This window comes from Acomys russatus, chromosome 2, assembly GCF_903995435.1.
Source record: "Acomys russatus chromosome 2, mAcoRus1.1, whole genome shotgun sequence".
In the NCBI taxonomy this organism is placed as follows: domain Eukaryota; kingdom Metazoa; phylum Chordata; class Mammalia; order Rodentia; family Muridae; genus Acomys; species Acomys russatus.
In genome coordinates this window covers 71006651-71021680 of record NC_067138.1, presented here as the reverse complement: position 1 = coordinate 71021680, position 15030 = coordinate 71006651, and the positions used below count along the sequence as shown (strand labels likewise).

Genomic DNA, 15030 nt, shown 5'->3' with positions numbered 1-15030 from the left:
CCAGGCTGTAGAGCAGAGCTATGGCCATAACTTGTCAGATGGGCAAGGTATCTGTTAACTCATCCATTCACTTCTGGTTTTGTCTAACAATGCTGTCAAGCTCGGCATCATCTCTGCTCTTGCTAAAAAAAAAAAAAAAAAAAAAAAAAAAAAAACCCTGGGTCTAGCCCATAAATCCCATGCCAACTGTAGCTGCACTGACATGCTAGGAGCAAAATATGCCCTTCTCAGCACAGGTCCTCTCAAGGCATCCACCAACCTTCTGACACCAATATCCACAGCAGAATCCTCTGAGCCAATGTCATCCATGTGGCCATGACCCTGATTCCTCCAAGGCAGATGCCTTGGATAATGTTTGTGTCACTGGAAAAACTGTCTGATGGCTTAGGTCTAGTGAGGACTTGGGAAGGCTCCCATTGCCCAGAGCTGTGTGACTGGACAAGGCCACCAATTCTATTCAGAGCATGTTTCTGGCCTCAGAGTATGCTGGGTGAGCGAAGCACATGCTTGTCTGAGAGTGTCTCAGGAGCATGAGCTCGGCACATGTAGACACCAGGGCAGAGGGGCTGGAGAGATGGATCAGTGGTTAAGAGCACTTATGCCTCTTCCAGAGGATCTGGGTTCAATTCCCAGCACCCATGTGGCAGCTCACAACTCTCTGTAACTCCAAGATCTGACACCTTCATACAGACATACATTCAGGCAAAAACATGAATGTACATAAGGTTAAAATAAATAAATACTTTAAAAAAAAAAAAAAAGGAAAGAAACCAGGGAGTAGAGAAGGCACACACACCAGTACCCTTTATGCCCAAAAGCAGGAGTAACGTACATGCTATCAGGAGTAATACGCCACCAGCGTGCTGTGTGGCTGAGAACTCTCCTGCTTCCCACAAGATCTGCCTCCCTATAAAATGACAGGGTCTGGTCCATCAACAGCATGCATTAGCCCCGCTGTCTACACCTACATCCAGCACAGACTCTACCAGTCAACCATTCACTCTTTAAGATTCTCACACTGAACTCCCTGCAGCCATAGATGAGAGCAGGACTGGAGCTTCAGATAAAACCCACCGGCCAGCAGGAGTTGAGCATGTTTCTCTTCCTATACAGACAGACCCTGGGTTCGTTCCATGGCTTCCTTGGTTGGTAACAAGGTCAGGGCAGCTTCCTCTGAGCCTGACCACAAACTACACAGCAAGAATGACATGCCTTGGGTACAGGAGAGGAACCACAGGGTGATTTTCCTTGGGGTCATCTCTTGGGTGTCTACAGCCTCTTCTACCAGAGTGTGCTATGAGAAGGTTATGGGGAAATTACTGAAGATACTCAAGACTTGAGTTCTAGGGAGGCCAACTTGGAAGGGAACAGAAAGTCACCTGATGCTGACTTTCTTTCTCATCCCCACCCCCAGTCCAGATCACACTGGCTGAATTCTTTGATTAGGAAGAAAAACAGGTACTGAAGAGGTACTTCACATTACCAACACTCAGATTGCACTCTGGCAAGCTTGTCCACCAGGCACAGCACCGGGCACTCAGCACAACCCGTGTCTCCTCACATAAAGCATGGATCTGTACGGTGGGGACTGCGGCACACAGACGCCTCAGACTATGCCTCAGAGAACCTAGATACTCTCTCCAGCACAGGCACCACAGAGATGAGCTCCTCAGTCAACACTGTTTTGTCTACTACCGGATCGACTCCCACATCCATGAGGACAGATGAGGACACGAAAGGACAGTGTGGCTAGAGACCTGGATGTCAAGCAGCAGCAGAGTGAAAAATGGGCACCTGTGGCTGGCAAGAGGAGTGAGGGGCCAGGGCCTCCACCGTGTAGGCCACTGGCTCAGGGAAGGCCCTCCAGAGTTCCCTGGCCTGCCTGCTGGAAGCCTCTCTGACCAGATCTGCACTTCGCTACCCTTCACAGGACAGCTGGGGAAAGGCAGCAATGGCTTCTGGGATTAAAGAGTATTAACATCCCCTCATCAATGAGATTAAAGGCATGCCTCTTCTCCATTCAGAGATTCTGGAGAAAGCTTGGTCTTTGGTTTGGGGAGTGGGTGGGGGGGTGACTGCTGAGAGGCAGAAGTCAGGCAAGGTTCCCCACCAAACATCTTCGTGTGTCCAACTGCCCTTTGTGCTGCCTGCGGGACATGGGCATTTTCCAGGCCCCTCGGATAAGGTGGGGCCATGTCTGACAGCTGTAACTGGAAGCTACACCCCCTCTTTCTGGCTGTGTCAGCCAATGGCCTGCTTGAGTTCATCTAGGGCTTGCTCTCTTCTGCCATCTGTCCATCTGTGAAAATGGCTACCTTCTGCTACAGTCTAGAGATAAGCAGAGGCCCGTGTGAGGCCCAGTGGACAGTTTCAAGAAGAGATACATTTTGGGGGTTCTCAGTTACCACAACTTTTGAGACCTTTCATTACTGTGACGTCACCTAGCCCCATCCTGACAGTCACAGTACCACAACCAACATAGCTTCCCACCAGCCAGCGCCTTGCTAGGTACTGTGGAGTAGGAGTAGGGAGCAAAACTCAGGCAGGTCCCAGAGATCCAACCTCTAGGGGCTCCTAAATTCAGCAGGGAACAGACACAGTTCATGTCGATCCCTCTGACCAGAGGAGATCAGGGAAGGAAGGAGGAGGTGGCCCTGAAACTGGTCTTGAGGGACAAACTGGACTTGGGGAATGGGTGGAGGTACTCCTCCCAGAAGTGGGGCAAGAAGAGCAGACAGGAAGGGACAACGGAAGACCTCGGTGTCGCGGCCATACTTCTGGAGATGGCAGGAGTCAGTCTCAAAGTTTGTAAAGAGAGACAATAGGCTGTGTCTTTTGTATTTGCTATGGCTCCCTTGCAGCCAGCTGAACAGGGCGTGTCAGGTAGAGAGACACAAAAGTGAGGCTGGCCATGGGATGCTGTGCTGACCCATGTGGGGCCACAGAATAAGAGCTGAGAAGGGAGCAGGAGGCTGAGGCCAGCAGCTAAGGAGAACAGGCATCAGAACTTGAGGGCGCATCGTGGAAACAAAGGGCATATCCCCTATGAGGCCTGGGAGGCCACAAACAGTATGCAAGCCAGGGAGACAGAAGCGCCTAGAAGACAGCAGGGTCAGGCCAGTGTTGGGTAGATGACCATGGAGGAGAGAAGGCCATGCCCAAGAACACTTTGGCCATGGTACCCTTGGAGAAAGAGGAAGATGGACATGGACACATAGGGACAGGCTAGGTAGCACCTCTGTAGCAGGGCATCTCTCTGGGATTCAAAGCCGTGGCTCACTGAACAATGCTGAGCCACAGATACGTTTTGTTTGGCAGCTTTCAAAAGCCAACCTGAGAGCCAATGTTGAAAGCCAAAAGAAATCACACCAAAATGTTCACATGGCGGGCACAGGATCTGTGCAGACATCTGGCAGGGCCAAGCCACTTGAGATGACTCTGAAGAGGTTGTCAAGCATTGTGCTGTAGGGCAGTTAGACAGAGTCCCCACCTCCTGTACTTCAGGCACTGTCTACAAATGCTAAGTCAGTCTACCAGGGCCTTGTGGTCATCTGAGTCCTTAAATCTGGCAGTAGTGGGGAGTCCCCTTAGAAGGCTAAAGGGGGAATCACTGCCTCAGAGCAGGTTACTATGAGACTCTTTCAGATACAGAGAGGCATGTATCTGTCTGCCCAGGACAGGCCCGCACTGGGAACTTCCCCAAATGTCCCCAGTCAAGTCAGAGACAAAGCAGACAGGACATGCATTTGGGACACCAAACAAGCAGTAAGGACCTGTGCTGGTTCTCCATCAGGAGCTTGGGGGCCTCAAGGCGTGATTCATTGGGCCAGTAGACATTCTAAATATCTGACCTCAACAGGAACTTGACAGTGTATGGAGGTCTTGTTGCACCAGGCAGAAAGTGAACCCTCCAGGCTAGAACTCACCATGCACAGGCAACACTCAGGAGCTCTACTCTCTCCCTGGGGCCTACTCTCTCCCAAGCCACAGAAGGTTAACTCTCAGATACACCAGCCTTTCTGGTCACTCATTTCTACCCTCACTCAGGTCCTAGTCCTCACTCAGGCACTCACCCAGGGTCTGCTGGTTGCGGACGCCACCGATCACCACGCAGATCTCAGCAGGCACATCGCCAGTCCCATCCTTGCTGACTTCCTTCTTCTCCTCCTTGGCCTCACCCTGCCAGATGACTTCCTGTATGTAGTCATCCGGGAGTTCTGTTTTCACCTTCACCTCCGTCATCGTCCCCTGCTCAGCACTCAGCGAGGCCTCAGTGGGCACTGGCTCTGGGCCCTCCACCTTGGTGCTCTTTTGACTGCGCTTTAAGCGCTCCCTGGGAAAGAAGAGAGGCTGTTCAGAGGGGACCCAGAACTGACTACCAACACACAGGGGGGAACCCAACAGCCCTTAGCACCATACAGACTTACAACAAGGCTGTGTATTAATAAAAAAGGAGGGCTCCTTGGCCTCTCACACAGCACCATTTTACATCTGGGTAAATGGAGGTCTTTAGAGCACCCAGCTGACCTCCTGATGTTTGTTTGTACTTTTCACAACTTGAGTTACAAGTGACCTCAAAGGGCACCCCTGGCTGCTGGGAATGTATTCCTGTCCAACTTTAAGCTGGGGGGCCTTGAAAGATGCAAGGTCTGGTTCAGGCAGCCTGGGCTAGTGCCGGAGACTCCATTTCTAACAAGCCCAGGCCAAGCTGGGGTCTGCCAACAGCACTCTGAGCAGCACAATGGTAGCATGCCAAGTATCTTGCGCTGTTTCTGTTCCTTGGCAGCGGGGCCAAGATCACATCCAAGCTCCTCTCTATTCCCACTTCAGATGGGAAAACTCCAGCCCCAAGAGGCTTGCTCTTGTGGTGAGGGTGTCATGGAGCCAACAGTTTAGCATAGGGCTGCTCTCCAAACATTTATGACCATCCTCAGGGAAACTGAGGTCACACAGAGCCAGACAGGAAGCTGAGTGCATTCGGTAGTTTGGAACAGAGCCATGACTTACCTGCCGAGGTCAGAAAAGCAGGCGCAGGCGAACACACACAGCCAGGGCTCTGGCCCCCACACTCATGTCACTCTTTCAACATGATCCTCCCTAGGCTCCCACACCCTTTCAGTAGGCGGACTATCCTCACGACTTCTGTTCAAGAGGTGATGAAGGCAAGGCAGACACAGGATAAAAATCGAATCTCATTCCAGGCCCAGGGATGCTGCGTGGTTAGGCCTGGCCCTTTCGTCTACTCAGAGAAGCCTACACTCAAAGCTTGTTCAGGCCTGGTCACATGACAAGCAAAGTGGAGCACTGTGAAGACATGGACAGCTGAGAGGCAGGACCTGGAACTTGGTCCTGAATCTACCTGGACCTGCTGTGGGGACCTGTATAAGCCACAGCCTCCGGGTCTTGGCAGCTCCAATAGCTGAGGGGGCAATGGTTTTACTGCATGAGCTGATCCCCCAGCTCCAGCTGCTCTCAGAGAGGGGCAATAGTTTTATTGCATGAACTGATCCCCCAGCTCCAGCTGCTCCCAGAGAAGGAAAAGGCTGATGCTGAGCAAAGAGAGAATCCTTGAGGGCCTGCCTACAAGAGAAAGGCCCCTGGGGAGGTTCTTTGAAGCAAACTGTGCCCATCCCCCGCCCCCCATATTCACACGTTAATATCCAAACCGCTGTTTGTGGCTGTTTCTGGGGCTGGAATGATTGGGAGGTAATTAGGGTTAAATGAGATCAGCATGGTGGAGCCTTCGTGATGAGATTAGTGACTTATAAGAGGCATTTTTGGACCAGCAAGAAGGCTTTGCCAGGAAAGGCATTTGCCAGCAAGCCTGATGACCTGAGTTTCATCCCCGTGACCCACATGGTGGAAGGAGAAAAACGATTCCCACAGGTGGCTCTCTGACCTCGACACACTTTATAACACACCCTCAGTCCAAGATAAATAAATAAGTGTACAAAAGTTATTCTCTCCGATGGAGGACACAGTGGTTGTCTGTAAGCTGCTTGGTAGTGGCCCCTCCCCAGAGGCCAAGCCATAGGACCCCTGAGTTGACTTCAAGCCTCCAGCTGGGTGAAACACTATCCCTGGTGCCCCATTAACCACCTGGGCGGGCTGCTACCAGTATCCGAGGAAAACAGCATAGCGATTGGCTATTACTTCCCTAATGTGAAGCTTGGACCCATGACCTCACCTTGAAGCTGGGGTCTCCTCATCTGCAACACACAGCTAACAGGTTGTCACATGAGAGTTAATCAGTGAACACACAGAAAACACTTAGCAGAGTACTTGGCCCCTTAGGCTGTTAGGTCATTATGGAGCCATCTGCCAGGTGGCCTCACCAAAGCTGAACTCATGCTGGCTCTTGAACTTCCACAAGTGTAAACTGAATAAACCTCTTCTCTTTATAAACACTCAGCCTTGAGTATTTTATCACATCCACAGAAAACAGACTAACACAGAGAGTATGGAAGAGTCAAGGGAAGTCCCTTAAATAGCATATATGCTAGTACATGGACTGCAGTGCATTCAACTCATGGGTCTCCAAACCCTAGCTCCACCACTGCTGGGAGCTACAAGTGAGAACCTCAGCTGCTCCTGAGATGGACATGAACATACTGATTGAGCAAAGGTGGCCACGAAGCACATTTTCAGACCCAAACAGAGCTGCCGGAGGTCTGGCTGAATCTTGATCTCTCTAAGGTGTGAAAGCTCAGAAACAGGACAGGAAGAAATATCGCTCCACCATGTTCTCAATTTCAGCTCCACTAACCATGCCAAAGAGACCACACGTCTCTTGATTACAAAGTCTTCATTGGTTCCAGGCCACTCTGTGGGGCAGCAAGAGGCCCTGTGGGTCAGATAGACTGTGGAACTCTAAGCTGCTTGCTCATATACCCTGAAATGTTGGTCAGAAAACTCTCCCTGAGCCTTCATTTCCATGTCTGTTATGTGAATGAGGATCCTTGCTGGAGACTAGGAGGGGTGGGGACATCTTTGAGCCCAACTGGGACACTGGCCTGAAGTGGATATCCATACACACGTCACACCATTATCCTGAGAATGACATTGGTTCATGATGTCCCTCTGGCCACCTTGCAGCCTGCCCAGCATAGTCCCTCTGTGGAAGCAGCTATCCAGCATGCTTATGAATTCTCTTTGGCACACCTGCCCCCTTTTCGACTTCACTGGCCAGCCTCTCAGTCATCACCTTGTTCTGTTTTCTTCACAGCCCTGGAAATGTCTGAAACTGTCTAGTCCACAGTGCCTCACCAAATTGTCCACTCCCTCAGAGCATCCTGCGCAGCACTGTATCTCTAGCATACCGGAGATACTCCATAAATGCTGTGCTTGCTTAATGGCCAAGAGAAGACTTGCCTCCTGGTAAACGGGCATTGGGACTTTTGCCAGCTGAGACTCACAAGGACTCACTGGGACAGTAGCCAGATCTATGCTGACGGTAGTCACATCCACCTGTAATAAGCCTGGGTGGAAATATACCATAGGGAATCTCAGGGCATGGAGCCAGCTCAGGATGGGAGGCCACATCTCCCGACTCCTGGAACCTGCAGCCAAGTCATCGGGGTTCTAAAGTGAAGAAGAGCGAATGACTTCCTCCTAAGGGCAGGTAGACTCCTTATACTCCCTCCCCCACTTCTGCCACATTCTAAATAAGTAAGATCTTGCTCTCTGGAAATCCAGCTGCACTGTGTGACCAGCCTGAGCCCCCCTGACTCAGCTCAGGGAAGTGGGATCACGAGAACCACTCTCTCACCACAGGTGTGCGCGATGGCCCGGCAAAGAGCCACAGGCTCCCCTTCTGTAAATGCTCGTGGTGCCAAGGACACAGGCACCTTCCATCTCTTCCCCAACTCCTGCATGGAGATTTACAAGCCCAGACCTCTCTTTTCCTTAGCTGCTCCGTATTTAATTAGGTGTCCTAATAACAACGGCATCACACAAGTACTTAGATCACTTTGAATTAGTGGTGCAGCTCCTTCCAACTTCTTAAAAAATTTTTTTTCATATATCATTTTTTAAAATAGAGCTCATTATTTTAATTATATCCATTTAAATGTACAGTGGAGCCCTTGAATATTCTCAGCACGAATCATTAGGTATATTAGTGGAAAAGCACTCGGAATCTATCTACATGCTGACACTCCATAATCTATTCTATTTGTGTCGCTGTAAAATAGATTTATATATAGATAACTACAAAATAGTTGCTCAAGATACGCTGTGAATTTTATATTTAACCCGAGTCACACTTCAACATAAAATCCAAAGATGGGCACTAAAAGGGTATTTCTCAGTAAGTACCCGCTGTCCCTGGCCTCTGGTTACTGTGTGTGTCGACTGCCTGGAGAGAGATCAGACTGACTAGCCCCCCACCCAAGGAGGTGCTAAAAGCTCCTTCCTACCTCGTGGGTAATGCTTCTCCAGGTGTGTTCCTCGAGGGTTTAGGTGTTCTGTAGCAAAGGCTCCCAAGCGCCAGGCAGCTGGGAAGGAGGGGATGGTCCTGAGGAGGACTCTAAGACGCCATTTCCTCCATTTTCAATAGATACTACTGTGTTTTATTTCCTGACTTATAGATATTTGTGCTTCTTCCTTGTAGTGGGGTGATTAGAGGTTCCCCAAAAGGGCGAATCTACATCCTAATCACAGAATCTATGTATATTTTTAGTTTTTCTTTTGTGTGTGTGTGGGGGGGGGGGCGGTTATGGGAAAGACCCTTAAACTGAATCTTTGATCACTCTCTGCTTTGCTTTACTAAGGCAGGGTCTCTTCCTGAACGCAGAGCTCATGGCTAGCCAGCTTGCTCTGAGGAGTCTCTCTCCCTGCCTCTCCAGTGAGTGCTGGGATTACAGGCATGCCACCACACTGACCTGACTTTTGTATAAGAACTCAAGATCTGAACCCTGGTCCTCCTGGTATATGGCCAACACTTTTTCCACTGAACCAGCTCCCCTACTCTGAATGTGAGCTTATTTGAAAAAAACAAAAACAAAAAATGACAACAACCAGACATTTGCAGATGTGAAGATGTTGGAAGTGAACTCATCCTATACAAATTAGCAAGTGTTGCTGAGAGCACAGATACTTGAGACAGAAGAGGTCCCAGAGAAAATGAAGGAAGCTTATTTGACATCCAGGTAGATGTGGCCATAACTCAAGGAACAGTGACAGCTGCCAGTAGCAGGAGGAAGCATTTTTTAGAGTGAGAATTAACCTGATGGCCCACTGATTTCTGAATTCTGGCTCGAGATTTTGTAGGAATAAACTTTTTGTTGCTCTCAGCCACCCACTCTGAGGGGCAGCAGGCCCTTCTTCTCTGTGAGGGATGTATTCAAGATTCCCTACTGTGTATGCTTGGAGCTTGGGAGGGGCTGACATTCCACGTGCCCCATTGCTCTGGCACACCGCACCAGCGGCATCCTGTCCTTCCGCTGCACCTGTGATCAGGCCTCCTTTACATTATGACTTCTGTACCCTGAAAACACTATCAAGTGACATTCAGGTTACTCACACACAAGCTGAGAACTAAGATAGCCACTAGCGAGAAGGGGAAGGTGGCACACAGTGTGGATACACAGACTGGCATCCTGAGCATAGTAGGGCTGCACAGGATTTGACAACACCCTGAAGAATAGTTAAGTTACTCAAAAAACGTACAAGCTGTATGTTTCTGGAATTTGTTTAATATTTGTGGGTATGGTTCCGAAACCACAGAAAGTGAAACTGTGGGGTGGGGGGGGGCTAATGTAGCGTGTTGGGTAGGCCACAGGAAACAAACACACTATAGAGAAATAACTCTGAAGCAATGGCTCCAAGCAGCGGAATCACCCACTTCCCATTCATCTTGTTCCTGGCTCATTGTCCTAGGCATATGGGCAGTCTGCTGCACCCAAACACTCTGCGTGAGGCTCCAGAAACAATCTTCCTCCTCTGCGTCTTACCCACCCACTCCACCTGAGCTTCCACGTCCAGCTGCCAGATGGGGAACCCAAAGCACAGAGGACAGAGGACGGCCCAGCTCCAGCACAAGGCCTAGCACACAGTAGCATCAGTGCACACAGGTAAATGAAGGGCATGCCCTTGGCCATAAAACTCCCGATGATGGCCAACTTAGTGTAAAAACAATGCTGGCTTCTATTGTTGTTGTCCAGTTATCACAAAGCCTACAGCCTAAGACAACATTATCATGTGGCTCCAAGGCCAAAGGCATGCGATTTCTGAGAGTGGTGGAAGACAAGTCCCAGGTGACCCTAGGTACCTGAGACAGACAATGTTGTTCTTAGGTACAGTTTTCTCTACTGTTCCACAAAAAAAAACAAAAAACAAAAAAACAACAACAACAACAACAACAAAAAAAAAACCCCACCTAATATTGAAATTCTACCAAGTACCACTAAATGGAGACATAAAGCCCTGGACTTGACCCCAGCTTTTTCTGATGACTCCCTGGGACTAATTTTACAAACTTTTTTGTCCTTAGAGATTGGGTCTCCCTATGCTGGCTAGGCCAGTCTCACACTCCTGAGCCTGAACCTTCTGAGCGGCTGGGACCATCAAGCACAATGACACCATGGAAGGTTTCTGGGATTCAGTTTCTCTATCTGAGATGTCGAAAGCCCACAGGTGAACGCTGTATGCATAGGCATGTCTCTTGCTGTAAGACAGAAAGCAGGGTGTTCACCCGTGCCCCTAGTCTCAGCCAGAGGATCACCCTACTCCTTCCAGGGGTGCCATTTACCCCAGTGCTCATATGTTTAAAACAGCGTTGACGGTGAGGGGGGGCGGGAAGCCCTCCCTTGCAGCACGCAAACAGGGCCTTGCTTAAGTTCATCCAGAATAAAACTTTACTATGACTCAAACCGTATTTATTCTCTCCAGACGCACAGGTGCAGGGATGTGAAAAGCACTGAAACACACATTACATGCCTTCGGGGTCTGTGACCCTGCTGCAGAGGCTCCACTCCACCATTCCCCACCAAGTTGGTCTCCTACTGATGACTTGAGTCGGATCATTTCTTCCTGCCAGTGGGTTATCACAGACCCTGCCCCTGGCAACACTTCTTCAGTCTACAGGACCTCTGGTGTCCGTGGCGTGCCCAGAGCTGCTTTTTCTGAGGTCCTGTGACCTCTGTCATTAAATGCAACTGTCTCGGTTTCTACCCAACATGTTTCCTATTTTCAGCCACTGATGGTGCACTCTCTTCTACCCATCTCTTCCTCCCTTTTTGCACTAAACTCACCTGAGGGCCTCCCACCTTCCGGCCACGCCTGTGTATTTTGTGGAATTCTCATCTCTTCACACCTCCGTATGCTAGCATGTCCCAAGAAGCAGCTGCAGAACCCCTCTACGCTTGCCCACATGCCTCCCCCATTTAGTGAGCAAATACTACACACTTGTGTTTTCTTGCCTATCTCAGACAAGATCCTACTACTTAGCCCAGGCTAGCCTTGAACTCCTGAACCTGTCTCAGTTGCCACCTGTAAGAGTATGCCAGGTATACATGGTCATATCTGCCTCTGACATTCATAATTTTAAATATTAAGTATATGATGATAAAGCTCAGAATGACTCCTCTGGCTTGAGACTGCCCTTCACTGTTTGACTTATGTAAACATAAATCTATTGTCTCAAATGTAACATACGGTAAGTTTAGCAGTTGCTCAGGATAGTCCTGCCTCACAAACCAGGGCTCTCCTCCATGACACTGGGTGTGAGACTGTAACTGCAGTCCTCCCAACTCTGACTAATAGACAGAGATGCCACCCTCTATAACATCTTGCCTGGACTCCAGACTCATCTCTCTTTGCTCTCATCCCAACCAACATGCCCACCAACAAATCCCATCAAGGCCACCTCCAAAGTGTGCCCTGAAACTCCCCTTATAAGCTCAGCCACGCCTCCACCTGGAAGCCACACCCTCTCCTCTTGTCTGGCTATAACTTCTTTCCTTTCCACTGTTCTGAGATGTATGTCTGATGACCAGACAGAGTGATACTGCCACTTCACTCCAGGTCATGTCACTTCTGAGATCAAAACTCATTTATTGCTTCTAGGTACTTTCCCAGCTAAGATTTCCTATAATCCCTTTGTCTACTTTATCATCTGTTTCTCCAACTAGAATATGAGCTACAAGAAGCCAGGACTTGATCCCATTGATTCACTGTCCCAAGAACAGCACTGGCGCACAGTAGATGCTAGCCAAGACCCTGTTCACTGGGGAGGTCAATGGTAGTAGCTACAGCTTCCGACAAGGCCAAGCCCTTTTTATGGATTGTAATGGAAGTTTGGTTTCTTTGTTAACTCAATTATGTTATGTAAATATGTTTTTGTTTTAATCTCAAGTATGGGATGTTAGCTTGGGCTATATATGGCCACAGCTGATGACTGCCTCCTACAGGGCATGGTCTTTGCCAGCTGGTAATGGCCTGCCTTGTGGGGCACAGAGAGGGACATGGTTTAGGAATCTGAGAGAGATAAATAGAAGAGCCTGGAGAGAGAAAGTATGATGTGTGGCATTGAGGCAAGTGGCATGTAGCAGTTTGGAGAGGCCAGAGATGGACGGTACGGTGGCTTGGAGATATGGAGTGAAACATTTCAATGCAGCATCTCAGAGGATATGGCCTGCTGCATTTGCTGTTGACAGAGATTGGTATTTCCCCAAAAGAACTCAAATGACCCTTAACAGCCGAGAGAAGTAAAGAGGTCTGTGTCTCCTGTCTCCACAAATGTCCCCTCTCTCTTACACAGGGGTAAGGGGTAAGGGAGGGAGGTAGGAGGCTTCAATACCCCAAATAAGATACCTTTTTTTTTTTTTTAAAGAGCATTAACAGTTGATAGTCATCCCCATCACTCTGAACTATTTAGTACAGCATGGAGGGGTGTCTCTTGCATGCTGCCCTCTTTGTGTTGTGGGATGGAGATTGGTCCAAGGAGACCAATTTTGTGAATGAATGAACCTTGTTCCTATACTGTGAGCTTATCTTTATTCTCCCTAGGGTCTCAAATGTAACACTTGATGCCCGTAATAGACTGACATTCTCTCTTCAGACTGTGGCGTTACCATGGCAAACACCACTAAATGCTGGTTAGGGTCCCTCTAACGGGGCAGGAGCCTGCAGGCTTAACCCACTCTTGCCTTGCTCCAAGCCCCCATCTGCACTTTTGACTTCCACATAACTCTGAAAGATCTCCAGAGGCTACAGCTCCACTTGCTGTGCTTACTTTCTGGGCCTGGGGCCTGGGGAGTAGCCAAGGTCTTCTGAGAGAATGATACAACTAGAAAATGACTTCAGCATCTCAGTGCATGTGGCAGAGGTGAAGCTGGTGGTGATGCTGTGATGACGAGAATGGTACACACAGTGTGGGGAGTGGTGATGGAGTAGACCTCTATGGCGTGATAGCCAAGTGTGGCACCTTATGGTGTGCTGTATGGCACCTTACAAGGCTGGCACTTGCCATACTACAGGTAAGAAGGCAGGGGTGGGGATGGCAGCATGACTTTTACAGGGTCCCTGAGCCTCTTAATGGCAGAAAGAAGATGCTGCCTGGGTCTGCCTGACTCCAAAGATGAGTCTTTTTAACTATTTGGACAGGTTTAGTTTTCACTTCTGAAAATAAGAGAGAATGGTAAAACACCTGTTGGCTCAAATAAACAAATGTTGAACTATTATCAGGAACGCCAAGAAACAGAGATAGGATCTCATCTTCTGCTGCTTTGTTAAGAGTCCTGGAGAACCCACTAGACACAGGGGCTACGCAGGATTGACAGTGAGCAGTGGAGGGGTCCTCTCCGCCACAGAGAAAACTACCTGGCTTTGTGCCCACTGTCAACCTCTAATTCTCCCTGACAATGCTCAAGTGGCTGCTTGCTACAATGTGTCCTCTGGATATGCAGCCAAGAGACTAACTTCTGAGAGAGAGACTGGGAGGGCACCAAAGGACTCTGCAGTGAGACCTCAGGCTGGAGAGACAGAGGACCATCCTGGGGCCTGTACTTGCTATTCTGGCCAAGTTTCCATTCCTTGCTCCATTGCCTGCCCCTCAATAACCCCCCAAATTGTCTATACTTCTATTCCTGTCATGTATCGCTGCTGTATTTTAATAAATAGTCAAGAAGAAAAGATTAAATTAATAGATTAAAACTATTAACCTATTAAACAACTCTTAACATTCTAGAAACTCAAAATAACCTACAATGCATAAATACATCATTACTTTGAGATAATTCTTAGGCACTTAATTTTCTTCAATGCACGGTGTCAGTCAGCCACAACACTGAGTAATATTGCCGCTCAGAGAGACAGCATTAAGATTTAAATATTGAGAGAAAATTCCCTGATTAATTGAAAACTAAAGCAGGGAAAAAGCAAGAGTTTCATGCAACCCCATCAAGTCACAAATGCCAAGATTCAGCAAATGGGGTGTTCTGCTTAAAGCTGAGAACTTACTTCATGGGAACACGGGAAGCTGGCCCAGACCTGGCCATTACAAGGGACCAGGGCTAGTAGCATTCTAAATAAAAATGTGGCCTTCGTTTGCCAATGGGCCTGGCAACACCATAACTCTGAACTGTCCCAAATGTGCCCTGTTCCTTGCTCTCACATCCAATGAAATTGCAGCCATATCCACTACTGTCCATGTCACAGCAAGCTTTGAACAGGCAGATGGGGAGTAGAAGCCATGGACGGGTCTGTGCTAAGGTCCTACACAGACCCACTTCAGGACACATGGGTGCATCTAGTGCCCAGAGGGCAGTTCTTCATCCAAAGGACACAGAACTAGACTTAACACTCTCTTTCTGACCACTGACCTTATTTCCTGAGGAGGCTAAGACTCAATAACTCTCCATTCCCTCCTTTGCTGACACCAACGTCTTCCTTGGACTGACAGGGAGACGTTCCTCACAGGACGGCTGTTCCTCTACCTTTTGGCTCCACGTTAGCAGATGCTCTGTAGTCCTCCCCCCTGCTGGGTTTCCTCTTCAATCCCCGGTCAGACTTTAAGATCTGTTGTACCTA

General features: G+C 48.9%; 1 protein-coding gene across 7 annotated transcripts in view; it reads right to left on the bottom strand.

The window, feature by feature from the left end:
* Window positions 1-15030, bottom strand: part of Znf618 (zinc finger protein 618) — a 152893-nt gene that overhangs the window by 44354 nt on the left and 93509 nt on the right. For all 7 annotated transcript variants that reach the window (XM_051162985.1, XM_051162998.1, XM_051162994.1 and 4 more), the window contains exon 3: window positions 4074-4333. In XM_051162985.1, the coding sequence (XP_051018942.1) occupies window positions 4074-4333 (260 nt within the window). The remainder of the gene's footprint in view (window positions 1-4073; window positions 4334-15030) is intronic.